General features: G+C 48.7%; 2 protein-coding genes across 2 annotated transcripts; one reads left to right on the top strand and one right to left on the bottom strand.

The window, feature by feature from the left end:
* Positions 1–452: 452 nt before the first annotated feature.
* Positions 453–17392, bottom strand: LOC120953902 (protein zer-1 homolog). Its single transcript, XM_040374328.2, has 11 exons — positions 17268–17392; positions 13643–14329; positions 4609–5209; positions 4289–4510; positions 3992–4194; positions 3725–3896; positions 3474–3635; positions 3199–3360; positions 2962–3111; positions 2641–2886; positions 453–2564 (listed from the first exon to the last, which is right to left on the bottom strand). The coding sequence occupies exons 2-11, from the start codon at positions 13819–13821 to the stop codon at positions 2349–2351; spliced, it is 2313 nt and encodes a 770-aa protein (XP_040230262.2). The 5' UTR covers positions 13822–14329; positions 17268–17392; the 3' UTR covers positions 453–2348.
* Positions 17393–18055: 663 nt separating this feature from the next.
* Positions 18056–19188, top strand: LOC120950375 (60S ribosomal protein L7a). The gene is made up of 2 exons (XM_040368361.2): positions 18056–18157; positions 18224–19188. Exon 2 carries the CDS (start codon positions 18236–18238, stop codon positions 19049–19051), a length of 816 nt encoding a protein of 271 aa, XP_040224295.1. The 5' UTR covers positions 18056–18157; positions 18224–18235; the 3' UTR covers positions 19052–19188.
* The last annotated feature ends 151 nt before the right edge of the window (positions 19189–19339 follow it).

The raw sequence follows: 19339 nt of genomic DNA, 5'->3' as shown, positions 1-19339 counted from the left end.
TGTCTTGGCTAACCGCGATTGAGTTTCAATTTTCTAACCGGTTCGTGAATACATAAAGGATGGAGTGTCTTACGTACAATTTGTAAGTTAAATTAGCTACTAAATAAATAATTTCGCTACTATAATAATTTGAAATAATTTCAAGAAAATTATAGGGTTAAAAACAAATACATGCTTACCTTTATTGTGCTGCACTGCGCCTCCTACTTAGTCCTTTATTATAACAGCTGAATATCACCGTGCTGTGATTCGTGATCTCTTCTGGCACCAGGACATCATTTTACTTATTCCAAACAGCTCGCCACACGCTCTCCTTCAGTCGCCTACTGGATCGAATTCTGCACCTGAAAAAACCCAAATTCCTTTGCCACGGTGCTACTCTTCCGGTGGTGGTCTTCTCTTCTTTCAGTTGCACACATCCAAACACCACCAACACACACCTTTCGGTTCGGTTTCGGTTATTTCGAAAATTGTTCTTAATATTTTTATTGTTGTTGTTGTTGTTGCTGTTTTTCGTTCCATTATCTTATGCGATCTTTTCCGGGCTTTTTTTAACAGGCGTTTTGCTTTAGAGTAAACTTCACGTTGCTTTCATCAGCCCGCACCGTCCCCGGACACCAGGGGTGCTGGGTGGCCCGATGCTGCCGGTCCTACTAGAATCACTAAATAACCAACCGTTTGCAACTGGCTTGCGCTAGAGGCGCTGTAAACACTTTGGATTGTGGGTGAGCTAGTTTCGTTAGTTCTACCACTCCGCGCGTGAAATGCGTGGCAGTGACAAAGTTACGTAACGCTGTGCACTCCAACGCAATCAGCAGAGCCTACTACTCCACTGCTCGTCCGGTGTTCGGCTACGGCAGAACGAACGTCACACCTTGACGTATGACGTGAACGATCCACAACCCACCCCTATACACTGCTCTGTCAACCGCAAAACAACGCAAACCGATCTTAAAAGAGAGAAAGCGAACTAAGATCGGCTCGAAGTACCGTACTTTAAAATACATAATATCATCTGCTTGCCTATATACTACACATACAATGCCTGTAGCGCTTTTGTTAGTTGGACTGAAAGCACGATTTTTGCGCGAAACGATGACGCACACAAACACACAACAAATCCCGCAAGCAGAGCAAGCAGCAAAACAAAATCAACAAACAAAAAACGTAACCGGACGGGAGGGAAAAAACCAAGAATGCTCTCTCTATCTAGGTGGTGTTGTGCTGGTGTCTGTCCCGCAAGCGACAAACATTGCAAAAACACGTGCTTTTTTTACTGTATTTCCATCACATATCCTCGCTAAAGCCTTTTGCAATCCTCTCGCACTGTTTTCCGCATTCGATATTCGACTATATCACCTTTAACACGGTTGTTGTGTTTTTTTTTCTTCTTGTCTGTCCTCTCCATTAGCCCGCTCTCGCTCCCCCTGCACTGCCTTTACAATCTCAGACACACTGACGCACTCTCGGTACAAGCGGCGACGCGTTCGCGCACTGTTTCAACTCATCCTCGCTTAACCCACGCACGTTGTATACTAAACAGCTTCACACACACACACACACACATACACTATGTACACGCGAAAAAAAGGGGGAGGGGGAGAGGGGGATGGGGAGAGGGAAAACTGTATCGAAAGCAATAATCAAGCATCATCAATTCTACACCAAAAACAAAAGCGGAAGCCGTGGTGGCGGCCACACTGCGCGGGATGGAAAATCGCCTCCCGTCTCCTATACAATTATCCTGTGCCCCCGCACACACACACCCACTTTGCCCATTGTACCACTGCAATCCTCCCAACCAGCTATGATGGGGAAAGGAAATCGGCCTCACTACTAAACGAAGGGCCCAGCAAAACCTGCCAAAAACTGAAGGCGCGCTACACACACACAAGAAAAGCCTACCACCGTTCAAGCGACTGTGTAACGACTGCTGTGCGTTACATTTCCGGTTGCCATGGGCAACCGTCATCATCCAACCCCAAGCAGCATTCCCTTCCACACTCCCGTGGCCTTCTTCTCGGGTGGGGTAACTGACATTTTTATTTCGCTTCCAGACTGTAACTGCCTAAATAGTCAACCGCCGCTTTAAACCTCCCGACGGTGTCGCACAACTTCTAAAGGAGTTCTGAGACTGTGGGCCCCAACAAATACAAGCCCCAATCCTGCTGCTGCTGCTGCTGCTGCTTTTGCATGCCGTTACACGCTCGCTAACATATCACTTGTGATGCTACACTAGGTGCCCTATAGCGCTCTGCTCCTCCCGATGGTCGGCTTAGCTGTAAAGTGGGGTGTTTTTTTTTTTGGGGGTGGGCTGGGGCAACAAACATACAACCCGGACGATTCCATTAACCGTCCAGCTCCATCACGTTCGGGTCGGTCGTGTTGGTGCTGCCGTCCGACGCGGAACCGGTCATCGGCTCGCTCAGATTGCGACAGTGCGTCAGCACTATCTGGGCCAGCTCCTTGAGCCGCGGGTACGGCTGCGGATGATCGATCAGCTCCTGCAGCAGCTCGACGCCGTGCTCCTGCTCCACCACCCTGCAGTACTTGGTTGGGTAGACCTGTAGACCAAGAAAGCAAAGAAACGAGCGCCGTTTAGCCAAAACTGGGATGCCCGACGCGGCCAGGGGAACTTACTTTGGTTAGATTCGCCAGCGCCCAGACGGCCCAGTGCTGACACTGGGGCGTATGGTAGCAGCGAATCAACCCGAGGATCGGCTCGAAGCTGCGATAGTTGATGTTCCGCTCCGCCGACAGATCCCACCGCTCGATCGCTTCCACCATGCGCACCAGCACGCTGTACCGGGTCGGTCGCGCGATCGTCCAGGCGTCCGCCCCGTCCGAGGCGATGTGGGCCAGCACACCGGCGGCATTGTAACTAACCTGCAAGGAGGAAGCAAAAGGAAAACGGGAAATAAAAGATTGCTCCAATTGGAAAGCGACGCTGCCCATTCATACCTCAATACCGTCGCTGGACGAGTCGAGCAGATCGGAAAACTCGGTTATGAACTCGGTCGTCATCAGGCGTGGCCGCAGCTCCTTCACCTCCGCCACATTGCCCAGCAGACCCATCATGTTGCGCAACAGGTCGTCCCGATCGGGAAACAGCTGCAAAGGAAGGAAATAGAAAAAATGTAAATACAAAATAAATAAGACAAACAGCTTGGCAGCGATGCCGCACACCTTCTTACACACCTTTAGACAACCGAGGAAATATTCCATGCCGCGCCCGTCCAGAAACCGCTCGCAGTTCTTGGCCGTCTCGTCGGTCACATTCCACATCGTCGACCAGGCGACTTCCATCACGTCGTCAAAGACGCGCCTCGACAATCGATCGTTGATCAAGTTCAACATCGTCTACGTACGAGAGAAACGTAGCAAAGAGGGTGAGAGAGAAAGAATAAGGAACCATACAGCAATAGCGAGGTAACCGAGTGCCGATGACTCAACGCTGAAACCAAACCGCTTACCGATATAGCACCTAGATCGCCCAGAAACAGCTTCTGGCTGCCGTCCACCTGGCAGGCGAGCGAGTTCAGCAGATAGATGGCGATGCGCTGCACGAACCCTTCCTGCTCGCGGTACGATACGCCGTGCAGCAAAATTTGAACCAACCGCTCGTACTCAAACATCTGCAAAGGTAACGGAGTAACGACACGGAGTGAGATGTGAACGATTGTTGTGTCGTTTCAATACAAGATAGAGATAGAGCAGCACGTACCACGTCGAGCGGTATGTTGAACTGGCACAGCGTTAGGCAGCCATTCCGCATCATCGTATCGTCCGTCAGGTGCGTGGACATCCCGTTCAGCAGCGTGTGGATGATGTGGTTTTTCAGCGGCACGCCAAACTTCATCTTTTCCCTTCCCTTCACGATGTAGAACAGGGTGGCACTGGCGAGCGAGTGGTAGAGAAAGTGTGCGGCAATGTTACAAGGATACAGTTCTTACTTTCATCCCATTCTCCTGACTCCGTCCCCAAAACGTACCTGCCACTGATCTGAATGTTCTTCACGCGTATGTGCTTGTCCATCGCGGACAGCACGACATCCAGCGCCTTGTGTATCTGTTTGCACGTCTCGAACCGCAGCAGATGGTACAGGTCGTTCAGTACCTTCGTCAGCAGCTCGTGCCGGTCCTGGTAGGCGACAGCCGCCACCAGTATCTGCTCCTCCGTTGCTTCACCCGCGATCTAAAACAGTCCCAAAAAGTGTTTCGTTAGTCTCCTGCTCTCCTTCAAAGCCATAATTTCCGTTTTTTTTTTTTTTGGTTTTTATTGTACTTACCCTTAGCGCCGGGATGTCGTGCCATTTGCACGCCGAATGGGAGGTGTAATAGATGCCGAGAAAGTCTAGAGGCCGGTCCACGCGGCTCACCAGGCCCGGGATGTCCGAGCTGCTGCCGGTGCACGAGCCGGCCCGTTCGGCCACCCCATCGCCGGCCAGATTCGTTCCAGAGATGTCGAGGTGCCGCAGTTTTGGTAGATTCTCAACTAAATTTGCTAGCAACTGGCGCACGAGAGAGAGAGAGAGAGAGAGAGAGAGAGAGAGAGAGAGAGTTAGTAATGATCACCCAGTTTGTGGGCAGACACAAGCCGTCGACATACTTTGTTAGGCGTTAGATAGTTGCCGTCGACGTTCGCCCGCGACACGGACAGGTCAAGCGTTTCGAGATTCTTCAGCTTGCACAGCGTGGGAAACTCGTGCTCGAGCGGCCAAACGTTGAACAGGATGAGCGTCCGCAGGTTCGGCAGGTCGACCAGCGCCTTCAGGCTGAACTCGGCAAAGATGCACGCGGTCAGGTCGAGGTGGCTCAGCTCGGTCAGGTGGCTGAACTGGATCGTCGGCTGTAGCACCACCCCGTTCAGCTTCAGGCGCTGCAGCCGGGGCAGCAGCAGCTGGAAGTCGATCGGCGTCTTCTCGTTCGGCTCGCTGTGCTTCAGCATGTCGACGAACCGGCCGAGCTCGAGCGACCGCAGCTGCCGGCAGTGCTCGATCAGGATGTTCCAGGACGCGGTCGTGATCTTGTTGCAGTACCACATCGACAGCGAGTTCAGCTGGTGCCGCAGCAGTATGCGCATGCCCTCGTTCGTGATCGTGCTGTTGCGCAGGCTGACATGGCGCAGCGGCGTCTTCTCCGTGTCGCGGAATATCTGGATGAAGCGATCGTTGATGTCCTGCCCGCAGTCCTGCTGGTAGCGGAGGAATCTGTAAAACGGTTGGAACAAAGAAAAAAAAAACAAATAAATTAAAACTCATGGAGCTTCATCATCTCAGCTCTGCGTTGCCTCTTTCGGCCCCAAAGGAAGGATTCGATCCCGCGCGTGCTCGAATTACACATTCACACAAATTCACAACACATTCACATGCTAAAAATATGCAAAACAGCTGGAACACGTTTGGCACAGCTATTTTTGTCATTTTCTTCCATTTCATACCAATGTGCTACCATGTCTGTGTGCTGCAGGGAACGGAGCTTTGGAATGTCGTCGGTTCTTAGCTGGCAGGTCGGTCGGGCAGACCACAAGCCGGGCGTATTTTGCCCATCAAGAATGCACAACAGGCAGGCAAGCAAGCAAGCGTTTGCTTTGCTCCGTTAAATCACAAATCACAAAACCACAAAAGACGGCGACGAGAAGCTCTTGATTCCACAAATAGATTAATTTCACACTGTCAGAGCCATAAAAGATGGGCGGAATGTTCCAACCCACCCTTGCCCATTGTGTCCATACATTTAAGCAGTCAAAATGTATTCTTCCAACCCAAATGCTGTACACCGTTTTGTGCCAAGAAAAAGAATACGTCATCATTTAGCGCATCCGCAAGATGTAAAGACAACCAAACCGAAGCAGCGAAACAAAGCGCCACATGACATCATTAGGGTGCAGTAAATTTCGCGATCTGACGGACTGTAACGAAAAAGCGTTACAAAAAAAAACCCGCCTGTGCAAAAACAAGCGGCCACTTACTCGCCCCCTCTTCCTCACACCACACCACACGCGCGTGTGTTATTTTTGCTCAACGGTTCGCGAAAATATGCGACGACGACACAACAACAAACGATCAACCGAGAAGGTCAACGGGAAAAATTTATAAAAAAAACCCCTCCGACACCTCTCATAATATTTCGCGGTCGTAATCATCATTCATTTCCCATGGCCTTGCCCACACACACACACACACATACGCGGCCACGCACAAACGAAATTTTCAATCGACCGAAAGGAAAACCAAGGCGGAACTGCCAGCTGAGAGGGAGCTAATGAAAAACGGTGCAAAACCGTGCTGGCAGCAGAGAGAGAGAGAGAGAGAGAGAGAGAGAGTAAATCAATTAAGCTACCGTGAAAATGACTGCGAAACAGCCCAAAGCCAATGATTGAAATGGTTTGATTAGTGATGTTAGCGGCCTAAACACGGCTAGCTTATCATTTAGCTGGTGAGGCGCAGTGGGAAAAAGAAACAGAGCGAGAGAGAGAAGAAATTAATTCATTTAATCAATTAAACAAGCTCACAAACCCGGTGGTGGGCCTCATCGCTTTAACAAGGCTGCTGTTTAAGCGCAACGGAACAACCGAACAACGATTATTAGCAAAGCATCCACAAGCAATAAGGAACAACAACAGCTTCCAAAATTAATAGATTCAATTTCTGCCTGAGGACAATGATTTCCCATCAAAGAGTCTCTACCGGGCTGCTCTCTCCATCGATCTACTAAAGCAAAGAGCAAGGCACTCAAGCAACACCTTAATTCTCGCGTCGTTCACCTTTTAATTTAATTCCAATGCCACATGCCAATATATCCGGAATAGGCCATCAACTCTGCATTGATAACGACACTGTCTCCTTGATTTAATAATCAATTCTGTACCAAAGTTGTTTTTTGCCAAACAACAATAAACACACACACACACACACGACCAACGATCAAGGTTTGATCACCGGGTTTTTTTTTTGGTAAAGCACTCTCAGAAACCAATGTCTTCCACAAGGTTCCAAGGTGTTGCTGATGTTTGCCGAAGCACTCCTTGGGCTCGCACCACTCTCTTATCATGCTGGACCGGGCGGGCAGCGGGATGTGCGCAAGGTTGCTGTTGCTACTGGGGATGTTTGCACTTCCCGCGTGGAGCACGTACCGCGGACATGATTAAATAAAGACCACACGTGAATTTCACATGCGTGCCCCCTCCCACACGTACACGCGAAATGGAAGAAGTGTACCAAAAATAAAACAAAAATTGCTGCCGATAGGAGTCATGCCAGGGTTGAGTCATCAGTAACGATGCATACATTGTATCTCGCAGACGCAAAACGCGAGCATCGAGATAGTAGGTACATCATGTGTATTACACTCACATCAAGTGGTTTTGGGGGAGCTTAATCTGGTGCAAAGGTGGCAAAGGTGGACTTACTGGTGTACCTGCTGATTCGACATCTTGTTTGCGTGATCGTGTGATCGTGAGCGTGGCTTTGCTGAAACTTTCAACTCTTATTTACCCACCGTAACCGGATATGATTCGGATAGAACGGCCCGGAGTGGAGTGTGTCTACTTCAGAGAAATAGCACAACAGGTACGACTGCTGGAAGTGCTCATATCCAATGTTGTTGATGTTGTCTGTGCGACGTAAGCGAGGCTTTGGCCCTCTCAAGTGATATTCGCGTGCCTGAGATGTCTACTGAATTTCTACTTGAGTATCTGCACAAAGTAAGCTCAATTGCATCATTCATTCATTAATATCCTAATTAATAATTAATGTCCTAATGCAAAACAACCTCCAAATGGAATGAATTTTATCCTAGAACCTGTACACAATGGTTCAGAGTTTCATGACTTCCAAACTCCATATCTTGTAGATCAAAGCCGTAGATCAAAGCCTATATCCAAATAGAGAAGTCGTTTATACCAAATCCCTGTCTCATTTACCTTTTTCTCTAAACAAAGACGTTGCAGTTAAAACTTCTGAATTTGAAATTGGAGATTCTCAACCTTAAACCCCATTGTCACAAACAATGATGACATCCAGCAAAGGGGGTAAAAACGACAAGAAGCAAGATCACACCTCCGTACGCAACAATGTGATGCACGAACCGTGAACAACGCCGCGTTCACTCAGCACCAACAGCAAGCAGCAGGCTACTAGCTACGCTTGTTCTCCATTTACCAACAACGGCCAAGCCATCAACCCCCTCACTTCTACCCTGCCAGCTTCAATAACACTGGCGTCACACGGGGATGACATTCTCCATTCGCGCAAAAACGTCACACCGTCAATTTACCATTTTCAAGTGCACAACCGAGACCGAGAGCACTGAGAAGGCAGCCAGCCCTCTGTCACCCAGTCACGAGGCCAGCCGCTTCGCTACTTGCGTCTGCCTCTGTGTGGGGAGCCGTATTCATTGCCTTGTTTGAAGGTTGAGCTAGTGCTACGACGTCCCATCATATCCACCTTCTTCCTGTCGCCGCCAACCATCAGGGCGACCAACAACCGATCGACAATATGACCAATTGTAGCGACACGGCGCAACGCTCACATGGACCGACTGCCATACCACCGTCATCTCCCTTCTCTACCCCAAAAGGTCGATTTGTGACAATTGTCGTGCGCACGATCGCAGCACAGCATCAACTGTAATTTGCCTTCTTCGTCAGGCACCAGCAGCACAGAGAAGCGTGACATTTGAGGCGCAATCAGTCGCAAGAAAATTGGTTCGCTTCCTTGCAATGGCGGCCAGCATGTGAAAAGCGATTAGTAGAGAGAAATGATGATCGCTGGGCGAAGAAGTTCATTGACATAGCTTATCGCGCCCGCCAAATGTTTAACTATGTTTCTAGCACTTCTTCCACTCTCTTGCTTTGCTTGCTTTGCGATCTATCTTGAGCCGAAAGGAGCACGCTGTGACGCTGCTCAGCTTAAGGCTTATGTAATCAGAACCACACACACATTCACTGACGGTAGACGCAGGCAGAGGCCCTCTCTTCATCTTTGCTTCTTATGATACGATTATCGCTTGGGCTGCAAGGAGCAAGGACAACATGGGGACATTAATTATCGCTCAAGCGAAGCACAGTTGCGACCACTTTTGGCAGCAGCAGCAGACTCGCAACTTCCAATTCTAATCTACACACACACACACCAGTAACCAGTATACCAGTACAGTGTAAAACAAGAAAACTCGCTCGCTTTTGGCACGAAGGAAACAGTTTTGAAATCAAACAAACATTTCCTGCATTGGCAGCAATGGGGAGATTCCACCACGAACACGACCATACGGACATACGAATTTGAAATCAACGTACGATTGCTTCACTTTCCGCTCGAATGGCCAACCAACCGCGGCAATTTGATTGTTCTCGAAACACATTCTAACGCGCTGCTAAGCAAGCCGAGCCAAATGCCGCATATGCCTTAAGAAATGTTGCCCCCGGGTGGTGCTGGTGGAGGAATTGGAATGTTTTTCAACTGCCAAAAGGCCAATGCAAACCATTGCTTTACTGTCGTTGCCTATAGACGATATCATTTGGTAATGGCAAAACCCCGATGATTGTGTGTTCATTTATTTGCAATTACTGGCGCTGGGCAGGAGGAAGGGCACATATCGTTAAGAACGCCATACCAGTGATGTATTGGTACACGATTTAATTATTCCTTTTTAACGATTTCATTACTTCTACGACAAGAAGGTACTAGATAAAGGGTCCTTGTGTAAGCCATTTTATTGCGTTCCTGCACACGCTCAAGACAGATGGCGTAATGGTGCAGTGGGTAAGACTTTGTTCTAGCACAGTACAGGGCGTGCGTTCATATCTCGTTGCGGACACCGATCAGTTCGTATCATTAATAAGGACTAAAGTAAGCATTAAAACGTCAATTAAAGGTAGTAAAAACAATTAACTTGAACCAACCAATGATGATGCAATGCACTTGCACATACAAAAAAGACTATTCAAAACAAATCATAATTAATCCAATCCGGGCTCTTTTTACAAGACTCGTGGCCATATGCCGCTTACCCCCACAACAAGACACATGTGTTGCATCCGGTCGACCAAGGGTCACTGGGTACATTTCAAAACAAAACAGAGGCAAGAAGTCCATACGTCATGTGCTTTTGGGGGGAGGGACATGAGCGCGGACAAGCTCTTCTTCTCTTCTACTGCTATTGGCAAAATAGTAGAACGCGCAATAAAGATTGTCGTGACATTTCCTTGCCCCTGACGGCGGCGGCGGGAACCACCACAAACACACACACATCCACATCAAAGAACAACACACAACAGTAATACAGTATCTTTCGCGAGTTCTATGAATAGAGCTCTCGCTGCCAACTTTCTTTTTGGGTTGAATGAATTGTGACAGCCCGCCCCGTGCACGACATATGTATTTACGCCGGGAAATCTCAAATAGACAACAAATAAACATATACTAACGACCAATGTGGGAAGTGTGTTGTGTGAACTTTGCGACCACCGGGTGAAACGAGGAATAGCGACAGTACCGAAAATACCATCATTTACAGGGGGTGCAAGAGAGGAGAACCGGGACTTTGCCCGGTTATTTGTCGGCCGTGTCTGGCCTTGTGCTAATTAGGATAGCAATTTGGGGGTTCCAAACTGCCAAACCTTAATGAGTTTACGTTCTGCTAGCTCGTTTGTTGTCGTGATCGTTTTGTCTGCATGCAAATTATGTCTAATAAGCATACACGCATAAATCGCTTTTGCGCTATCGATCGCTTCAAAGCGTGTCGCTTACGTTTGCCTTACAAATTGCACTTTTTGCAGGGAGAGGAAACTTCCATTGCAATCCCTCACACACACACACACACTGCTGCAACGAAGCACTTTATAAAACGGTTGCATATATACAGTTTGCCTACACACACACACACACACACACACACACACACACACACACACACACACACACACACACACACACACACACTGTGTCACTGTGATATCGAATGCAGTTTTCCATCAAGTGCAGTTGCACGTGGTGGTGGTGGTGGTTGGGGGATATATCATATGTTCACCCTGACCCATGTGAGTAAGGCGTGAAACAGAAACCCAGCCATGCGGAGCAACGCAGGAGCGACCACGAGCGACCACGAGCGAAGGCTAAAATGACTCGTGTTTTAGTGACATTTTCGCCCCACCACTGGTTGAAAATGCAATTTTGTAAACAACTGCAATAGTGTATCACTTTTAACAAAGGGGCTTCTAAGCTAAAGCATCTACAGCACACTTTAATCCACACTAAAACCCCAAGGGAAAACGGTAATAACAGCCCTATCACGCCTCTCTTTCTCATCCTCAACATGGGACGATCATCAATTGTGGCAAAAGTGGATCAATTCGATCTGAAGCCTACTTTTGCAACAAAGAGCCTTCCAAAGCTCTCTGCCTCTGCTTCTCTCTCTCTCTCTCTCTCTATCTCTAGGTACACACTGCTAGAAGCTTGTAGAAAGATAAAGAAGGGCCCCTTCTTTAAAAATGGTGGTAGGGCGACACAAAGACCAGGGGAATCAAGTTTCAAACGCCCAAAGCATTGCGCCCCCATCGGAACACCTGAATCACACATCCGCCCTCCTAACATACTGGGTGGGGAATGGGTGGAAGAAGGTGGTGTCTTGAGCGACCACTGCAAACGATTGGGAAGCAAAAGGAAGTGGCCAGTTGGCGGTTGCGCTGTAGATTAGACCGTGCGGTTACGGTGCAAACTGTGTACACTGAGTTGGAAGGATAAAAAGCGAATAAGCCCTTGTACCACGTACCCTGTCGCGAGCAGGGGATGGCGTTAATGTGTAAAAGCCTACTCGGCGAATGAACACGGGTGAGTGCGTCCGAGTGAATGTTGTTCACCCAAGGGTTGGGCGGCCGCGGGAATAGAGCGACAAGTCGAGAACGAGCATCGATTAGGGCACAGAGGGCGGGGGGGTTGGGAGAAGGAGGGCGGGAACGTTCACGACGCAATAGCTGCATCAAATCCACCTTTACAACGGCCCACACAAACACTTTGAAGCCTGGCGGGATGGAAGGGCCTACTAGTGTTCAGGGTAGGGCAATTCATAAGGAGCTTAATTTTTGTTTGTTACTTGTATTAGTATACATTGAGCAATGTAAGCGTGAAGGTAGATTGTTGTGGCCGATAAGGCGTCAAATGGGTTCTGGATATGTTAAACGAAGAAATAATTCGAAAAAATTAAAACAATTAAAAGCCTCCATTGCTTGACCTTCATTTATTGTCATTTCCTTCCCTTCCAACCCTCCCAAAAAGGCACTGAAACTGCTGCCGGGGCAATGTAGGAAGGTCAATAAAACGATCGCAATAAACTTTGCTACCAATTAATGATCAATCAGAAACAATTGCTCCGCCCGACCACAATTGCCGTGCCCTGCTTGAACGCCTTTGAACGGTGAGAACAAGAATGTTGCATCGCGCGAACCGGGAATGGAGGCGGAAGAGGGTACCACCCCGCAAATCAGCTGATCATAGTTGTGATACAGAGGAGAGCCCAGAGAAGCGACAGAATGAGAAAGAGAGAGAAAGAAGCAGGAAAAAAGAAGCTGCTGTCCCTATCATCATCGCCGTCACCGTCGTCATCATCGTTGTCGTTCGGGCCATGCCTGTGGCTGCGGAGAGACGTGCGCACTGACCGCAACCGCAGCCACGAAACGAGCAACCCTAGCGACGAGCGTAGAACGAAACGCGAACCGGATCGGATAGACAAATTATGTAACACAGGCCGTGTAACGTTCTTACGTACCACGAAAGGGGGGGGGGGGGGGGGCAGGAGTGTTTGATAGTGGTGCATAAGAACTCTGTGCATACACACACACACAGAGAAGCGTGGTGCATTATCTCGCGCAGCGCACACACACGCGCCCTGCCATGAGTGTGGTGGCACGCGCGGACACGCCATGTTGCCGCCTCGTGGGCCAGTTGGGACGTGATTGGAGGAGGCAGGCGAATGTTCCCTCCGTTGCTTCCCATTTTTCCTCAGTTTTATCGGCGGGGTTCTTTGTTTCGAAATCCCGTCCCGTGTGGGACTCTCTCATTTGTCTGTTTTGCATACCGCGTAGTGAAAGGAAGAAAGCGACACGGCTGTGTATGTGGCGCGTAGGGCCTACGGAGAGCAAAATTATCATTTACAAACCGGCCCCTGCAGGGAGGGTTTGTTAAACGGGAATAGAAAAGTGTGCACACACACACACACTGACACAACTACGCATTACTTCTACCATCACACCACCGTCTGATAACACACAACAGTACAACAATTACTGCTCGGTGAGCTCGGCTAGAGCGGGATGCAGGAGGAGGCGCAGAACTCGTTGTGGCGCAGTTGCGTCGAGATTGTGTGTGTTTGTGTGTGTTTCGAACGCGCGCGCTTTGTTTTGCATTGAATGGAAAGTTCACCGTGCTTCCTCCCCCCCCCCCCCCCTTTCTAGCTTTCACTCCACCCCAGAAAGGGGGTCGCGGGTGGGTGCTCGTGTGTGTTTGTGTCTGTTTAGCTGCGTCACACGATCAACCTCTTCATCATCGGTTCAAGAAATTAGGGCAAATGGCAGGACACCACACACTTTCTCTCATCTTAATCGTTTTTTCTCCTGATCACACACGCACACACACACACACACTCACCTGTCGCAAATTTCGTTCGGCACGACCACATCGTCCTTCAGCTCCAGCTGATGCGTGACCGGATCGGTGTTGCAAATGACGTGGAGATTCTTCGCCATGAAGCGGATCGACAGCTCCATCAGCGTCGGCAGCTCCTCGTCCATGATGCCGTTCTCTTTGAGCCGCACCCGTCCCAGCATGTTGGCCTTATCGTAGCTTAACAGCTATGGTGATGATGATGCCTTAATTTGTGCTTAAGTACACACACACACTAGCACACACAACTAAGCACGCACTCGTTGATAGGTTTGTATCGCGTCGCGCTCCTGCGTTTACTACGATCGAGCGCTGCGGGTGCGTTCGGCTGCCCGATACACTGCTACACTGCACTCTTTGTTTTCAACGACTACGTCACACTGCTCCGTTGTTTTTGTTTCCCACTTCACTCCGTACACATTGGATGTTTGAGCATATGTGTGTGTGCGTATAATTTTTTTCTTTTCTACAAATCTTATTTTGCTGCACTTTCCCAAATATCACAACCTGAATTTGCTATCAAAAAAACACGCACAAACTCCAACCATTCTGCTGGGCGGTTGACCTGTAAATGGGGGGGTTTGTCACACCGTCAGCCACAAGCCCCTCGTGTTGCGCCTTGAGAGAACAGCCGTCACCACCACCACCTGTGTAAAAATGTTTGTAAAACTGCTGCAACAAAACATAAACGGGGACATTTATGAGAATACACGTTCAGTGCAGAATAACGGACCCTGCAACCACACACACACACACAGTCAGTCAGTACACGATGTTGTCCACAGCAATCTCCGTTCTACACTACACTACACTGCACGCGCTGCACACGAAACCCTCGATGGCTCATTGTAAGGGGGGAGTGGGGAGGGTGGGTTTGGGTGGCTGTGTTTCTTTTCCTTTCTTTTCTTTTTGTGTCGCTGCGTCGTCATTCTATGCTTTCTTCCTAGCCCACACACCACTACCATCACATACCGTCATACTATGGTGATGATGATGATGATGATGATGACGTCGTAACGTAAACAAATACGCTAGGGTCTTCCCTCATCACGCGCGAGAGAGAGAAAGGGAGCGAGCAACATAAACCTGCTCTCTATCTCCGTGTACGACGTTTGTACTAGTCCCGGCCTGCTATAATGCTACTGTGCTGGCGATTTACCGTTAAAATGGGTGATGCTATCCCCTTCCCCGCTCTCCCCTCTCCCTCTCTGCTCACAGGGCTCTTTTGCCGTTCTTTGTTGTTGTTGTTTGTTGCCCTGTCAATATTGCCAGCTGTCAGTGCATAAGTGCGCTCTAGCACACACACACACTCACACAAAGAGCTACACACATACGCAGCTACGATAGAATAGTGTTTTGCGTATCACAGTAGCTAAAGCTGGTTTTTGTTCCTTTTCCAACAGGTCGCAACACTTGAGCCCTTCGACCATCATCATATGCAGGAGAGCCTTTGTAGCCCTAATTGTGAAAGTGATTTGCTTTAAGGCAAATTATGTGTAATTGTTTGTACTCGTTTGTTTTCCTTTGTGTGTGTTTTGAAGAAAACAGGATATGCTAAGCTTCAAGCCTTTTAATTTCAAATACTTGGATAATTAGATATCTCGCCATTGGAACGAGCAATGAATCGCAACTTAATGCCCGTTCGCTTATGAATAATCACGTGCAGCGCGTGTTTCATCGTAGGCCCTTCAGCGCATTCACTCTCTCGTTCTCTCTCCATCTCCTTTTCTCTCTCTGTCTCTCCTTCTCCACTATTTCAACACAAATCGATCGATTTTGCACACAACAAAACCCACCAGAGACCCTTCTCACATGACCCGTAACACGAATCGATCTAGCAATCTTTCTAGACTGCCTATGGAATGGGGTGGCGGAGGGGAGTAAGCGGGGCTTGAGGCAATACATACAGTCAGGTTGTATCATTATCAACCTTCACTGCACTCTCCAAACAGAGGCAAAGCACACTCACACACACACACAAAGCAGCACGGGAAGTTGTTATCATCATCCTCCGAAACGGTGGGGGGAAAAACAATTAAACAAATCTGTTGGTAATACAGGCCTCCAATTAAACAAAATCGAATTGGAATCCACCCCGCGCCTGTTTCTCACTGAAAGCACTGACCGAACTCCGCACACGACACGGGCTCCCCTTCCCCCCTCGTCACACCACCTTTGACTTCACCGACGTTCTGACGTCGTTTCACATGTGTTTGTTTTTGTCGCCTTTAGCTCGATTCCTGCCCTGTCTTCCCACTTGTCCTCTGGGTTTAACGCGCTATCAACGCACCATTTCTTCGCGGTTGGATGCTGCTGGTGCTGCCGTGGAGGACCTTTCACGGTGACCCTCTCTGTCGGCTTGCCGATCATCAGCCCGCCCGTCAGTGTTTCGTTGTGGGCGCAACGGTTGGTGGTGATTGTCCGAAGAAAGTGAGACGGACCGAGATGGATGTGAAAATCGGAAAATCTAAAAATAAGTTCAATCTTCTTCTTTTTCCCTATCATTCTTAACGGGGTATTTTCGGGCGCTTGTACTAAACAGGACGGTGTTGGGGAAAAAATAGCATTCTTGTACTGGTGTGCAGCATGTCCCCGCACACACACACACAAACGGGGAGCGTACGCATACACACTGAATCCAATTCACATGATCTCAATGCCACTGCAGTCGTGTTTTTTTTTTTCGTTCTTTTTCGGACCTGCTGCTTCCTTACTCCCTGGCAACCTAGCAAACCCGTCTGTTTTACAATCCACGTCGCCTGAGAAGCCAGATGAGGGATGTTTCGATGTGGGTTGCTGATCAGCAGCAGCTGTTACCCCTCAGTAGGCGAACAACATCCTCCCATGTGGCGTTCAACCTGTTTTTTTCCGTCCGTCGAGGCTACTTTGCACCTTTTTATCATAAGTTGGCACGAGCAACACGACCTTGGCGTATCTTACTTGTGGGGGCCAACACACACACACACACACATACACAAACCCATCGTGTTCTCGTGGAACCGTGTAGCCTTGCAAAAAGGGGGGTGGGAGGTAGAATTTTTTTTTTTTTCATTTTGACCTACGTCAGAACGGATATGACACAGCGCCGCCCGTGTGTTTTGCTTACTTTTGTCCCGAACCATCCCAAAACCAGCTGGAAACAAACACTGCCAGTGCACCTTTTTTGCCCTTCCCTGAGATGTGTGTATGTGTCACATGATTTAACATTGATCGCTAAACGCAACCACACCGCAACACAATTTAGGAAAAAGCACTCCGATGGTTCCGTGTGCGTGGCTGTGTGTTCAGCACAACGCAATAAGGGTGGGAGGGGAGAGAATGAAGAAAAAACGATCTGCGCCCACTTCCGCATCGAGAAGTTTCGTGCGTGCGTGCGTGTGTGCGTTGGTTGCAAATGAGGAAGAGCGATGATGACGATGATGATGATGAGGCACACCACTAAAACTGCACAATAATTGTTGCGCGCTGTTTCGAAACACTTTTCATTCATCAGGTTCACGATTTTCCACTGCACAGGAGAATATGAAATCACGACCAACACAACGACGACGACGACGACGACGACGACGGTGGCATGACTGTGGGTGGTGGCGAATGGTGTTATGCTAACCTTTATCGATGCGGCACGAGCTCGACTGTTCACGGGCACGACGGGCAATTTGTATTTTCGCAAAGATTTCAACACCACCTTTCCGAGAGCTGGCTGCGCCGTTCCTCACACAAATACGGTACGATGGAAGAGGTTGCCTCAAACAGGACGATTTGACAGTGGTACACGAGCCATAAAATGAAAGCAACATTATGAACACATCAAATTACTTGATTTACTTATTCGATCAATGAGTCGTAAATTCGTTCAACAGAATTTGGGGTCCAAAATCGGTATTAAAACAGAAAACCGCATTTTTAATCATGTTTTTCAAGCCACAAACAGAAACTGATGAGCGTACCTTTTCTACAGCGGCTTGTAGGAGGTTTTGACAACTAAACGTTCAGTTATGACAAGAATGGCGGAAGAGTCAATTCTGCTATAAAAGTGTTCGATTGTAATTTAGATAATATTGTGTACCTTTTTACTTTTATTACCAATATGACGTTATTGTGATTCATTTTATGTGCCGAAAATATCATTCAAATCGCCAATTTATTCAATTGAATGAAAGGCTCAAAACGATAAGTTTCACATCATGAGCGATTGAAAAGGCCTTTTTGTTTTGCCAGCAAAACAGCAGTTTTATTCACAATAATGACTTCCATCTCACAAAAGTCAAGGTCAAATATTTGATATAATAGTTTTAGTCATATTTCAATATTTTTCGTATACTTTATCGAAGCACAATTTGCATAAACTCCGGTTTGTTTGCATTCGTACTTGCTTGATGGATCGAAACGGTCTGAGCCGGAACTGACAGCAGCAACGCACCAGGAAGCGAAAAAGCCTCTCTGGCACATGACAGCAGCGTGTATTTTTCTTTTCTACTTGGCTATCGAAAGGAATAGGTGTGCTGCTAACTATTTCCGTCGAAATTTAGTGTGTTTACTTATAATTTCCGTCCCCGATTGCAGGTTCAATCCACCATGGTGACGAAGAAGCCCGTCAAGAAGAAGGTTGTGCCGAAGCAGAAGGTGGCCCCGGCCCCGCTGGCCAAACCGAAAAAAGTTGAGGTTAAGAAGGTGGTGAACCCGTTGTTCGAGAAACGTGTTAAGAACTACGGCATCGGCCAGAATGTGCAGCCGAAGCGCGACCTGAGCCGGTTCGTCAAATGGCCGAAGTACATCCGCATCCAGCGCCACCGCGCGATCCTGCAGAAGCGGCTGAAGATCCCGCCGCCGATTAACCAGTTCACCCAGACGCTGGACAAGCCGACGGCCCAGCAGGTGATGAAGATGCTGGAGAAGTACCGCCCGGAGAACCCGATCGCTCGCGTCCAGCGCCTGAAGGCGAAGGCGGAAGCGAAGGCGGCCGGCAAGGAGGAACCGCCATCGAAGCGGGCCAACCAGCTGCGCCAGGGCATCAACTCCGTGGTGAAGATGGTCGAGCAGAAGAAGGCCCAGCTGGTGATCATTGCGCACGACGTCGATCCGATCGAGCTGGTCGTCTACCTGCCGGCGCTCTGCCGCAAGATGGGCGTGCCGTACTGCATCATCAAGGGTAAGGCGCGCCTCGGCACGCTGGTGTACCGCAAGACGTGCACCTGCGTTGCGCTGACCCAGGTCGAGAACGCGGACAAGCCCAACCTGGCCAAGCTGGTCGAAACGATCAAGACGAACTTCAACGATCGGTTCGACGATATCCGCCGCCACTGGGGCGGTGGTCTGCTTGGACCCAAGAGTATGGCTCGTCTGGCCAAGCTCGAGAAGGCCAAGAAGCGCGAGATGCTGCAGAAGAACTAAGATCTGTGTGTGAGTGTGCGTGTGTGGCCGTATATATGCGTAACATTTTATTTTGAGGTGAGATTCCAACATCTCCTCCCCCACTACACAGAGTCTGTATGCATTCGATAATAAATATTAAGTTTTCGAACAATCGAGTTCATTTGTGTTCAAATGTTTTGTTTTTGCGCCACTTTGGCCAAGTTAAAAGTATTGCGAAATGATCCTTCCTGTATACAGAAAGTTCAGCCGATCTTCAAAATAGAACTACAGATATGTTGTTTGTTTGTACAGTTTATAGAGGCATTG

The sequence above is a fragment of the Anopheles coluzzii genome, chromosome 2, assembly GCF_943734685.1.
Source record: "Anopheles coluzzii chromosome 2, AcolN3, whole genome shotgun sequence".
NCBI classification, from domain to species: Eukaryota; Metazoa; Arthropoda; class Insecta; order Diptera; family Culicidae; genus Anopheles; species Anopheles coluzzii.
The sequence above is the reverse complement of the archived record's forward strand: the minus strand, read 5'-3'. Positions and strand labels throughout refer to the sequence as shown.

What these genes read in the sequence shown, in the direction of transcription:
- LOC120953902 (XM_040374328.2), bottom strand. Translation starts at nt 13,821, where the DNA reads ATGCTGGGACGGGTGCGGCTCAAAGAGAACGGCATCATGGACGAGGAG. An exon ending in ACGACATCCCGGCGCTAAGG is followed by an intron (nt 4,195 to 4,288) that starts GTAAGTACAATA and finishes GGACTGTTTTAG; the next exon opens with ATCGCGGGTGAAGCAACGGA. An exon ending in ATTTCCTCGGTTGTCTAAAG is followed by an intron (nt 3,112 to 3,198) that starts GTGTGTAAGAAG and finishes CTTCCTTTGCAG; the next exon opens with CTGTTTCCCGATCGGGACGA.
- LOC120950375 (XM_040368361.2), top strand. Translation starts at nt 18,236, where the DNA reads ATGGTGACGAAGAAGCCCGTCAAGAAGAAGGTTGTGCCGAAGCAGAAG.